The sequence below is a fragment of the Apteryx rowi genome, unplaced genomic scaffold (genome assembly GCF_003343035.1).
Source record: "Apteryx rowi isolate R43461 unplaced genomic scaffold, aptRow1 scaffold_447, whole genome shotgun sequence".
In the NCBI taxonomy this organism is placed as follows: domain Eukaryota; kingdom Metazoa; phylum Chordata; class Aves; order Apterygiformes; family Apterygidae; genus Apteryx; species Apteryx rowi.
Genome location: NW_020450702.1, coordinates 432,857 through 434,500, shown reverse-complemented (window position 1 = coordinate 434,500; position 1,644 = coordinate 432,857). Strand labels below are relative to the sequence as shown.

Here is a 1,644-nt window from a genome sequence, read left to right as displayed (position 1 = left end):
GGCGCGGCGCGGCGCGGCGCGGCGGGCGCTCTCAGCGGGGCTGTGCTGTGTTTTGTCTCCCGGCGCGCTGCAGGCTCCAGCACCAGGCGATAGGACAGAGCGGCATGCGGGCCCTGGCCGAGCCCGGCTGCCCGGCGCACGGCGCGGCCGAGTCCCCGTCCACGGCGGCCAGCCCGACCACCAGCGTCTCCAGCCTGACAGAAAGAGCCGAGACGGGCACCTCCATCCTCTCGGTAACCTCCAGCGACTCGGAATGTGATGTATGATATCGGAAACAAACAAACAAACAAACACAAGTCCAGCCCCAGACAGCCAAGCACCCTCTCCCCGACCCGAGCAGAACAAAACGAGGCAACCTAGGATCAGGACACCCGCACGCACGCACGCACACACACAGCGAGGAGGGAAGGAAAGGCCAAACCCGACCCAGCCAGAATAGCAAACAAACAGCCAGGGATCAGAGGATCCGCCACCGCCACCGGCAGCCAACGCCACCACCAAGAGATGGAGCTAAAACTTCAACAGTCACAAACGCTGGTGCTGTTGCGGGGAGGGGGGGGGAATAATAATTATTATATATATAAAAAGGAAAAAAAGGAAAAATAACCAAGCAAAAGTGACAATTGTATTCTTTTTAGGACAAGCACGATTTCTCCTTTGCGCTTTTCCATGGACGCATTTCACCCACTTGCATGATGATGATGATTAAATTTGTATCTGGGAAAAAATATTCTCTATAGTAAAGGAAAGCAAACAAACAAACACAAACTCCGATCGAATTTGTACAAAAAGCAAAAATAAAAAAAATTTAAAAAGGAACTCCTTGAAGAGGGAAATAACAAATGTTTATCGCCTTTTTGTTGGTCCTCTCTCTCTCTCTCTCTCTCCCTCTCCCTTTCTCTCTGTTTTTTTTTTTTAAGTCCAAGTGATGGTCCAGCCAAGATGCAATTTTCTGTTTTTTTGTTCAGCAGACAATCATTTTATTCGTAAGCACCTTTTTTTCTACACTTCTGTCACTGCCTGTGTGGGTACTGGTTATAAATGTGGAAAAAGAATAGTTATGACTGTAACAGATTTTTATTTTTATTTCAAAATTTTATATGAATTATGTATATCTTAATGATGCGGTCATTTTCCCAGTTTGTAATATATGTGTAGAAATGCTTGTATATGATATTTGCTCTATTCTTTCTTTCTTTCTCCCCCCCGTCTATCTCCCTCCCACCCTTTCTCTCTCTCTCCTTTTTATTTTCCTTGACTCGGTGTTCCTTGCACAAACTTAGCTGTCAAGATCTGACGTGCTAGGTTTTCAAAAGGGACCTCAGCGATAGAAAAAAAAAAGAAAAAGAAAAAAAAAGCTTAGGGTGCGACTGTAGTTATCTTATGCAAAAGCTATTTTGAGTATTTCATAGCAGCTTTGGGGGGTCTCTTCTTAAACTCCACGTAGGACGCTTAAACTATTGTTTCCTTAACTGCGTGTTTATCTATATGTACAAACTTTCTAAATCAAATACAGTATTCCATTTTCTTATCTATTCCGCGATGTTGGTGTTTTTGTCCGCTACGAAGACGCGCGCCCTCTCTGTGGGCGCGCCGCCCCGCGCCCTGCCCCGCGCAGGCGGCCGGCCCGCGGGGCGCGCAGCG

At 47.2% G+C, this 1,644-nt stretch overlaps 1 protein-coding gene across 1 annotated transcript in view; it reads left to right on the top strand.

Annotated features, from left to right (window-relative positions):
- SIX3 (SIX homeobox 3) overlaps window positions 1–512 on the top strand; it is a 3,705-nt gene extending 3,193 nt beyond the window's left edge. Inside the window, exon 2 of the mRNA XM_026077073.1 lies at window positions 74–512. Within this exon, the coding sequence (XP_025932858.1) occupies window positions 74–266 (193 nt within the window). The 3' untranslated portion in view covers window positions 267–512. The remainder of the gene's footprint in view (window positions 1–73) is intronic.
- Window positions 513–1,644: the final 1,132 nt, after the last annotated feature.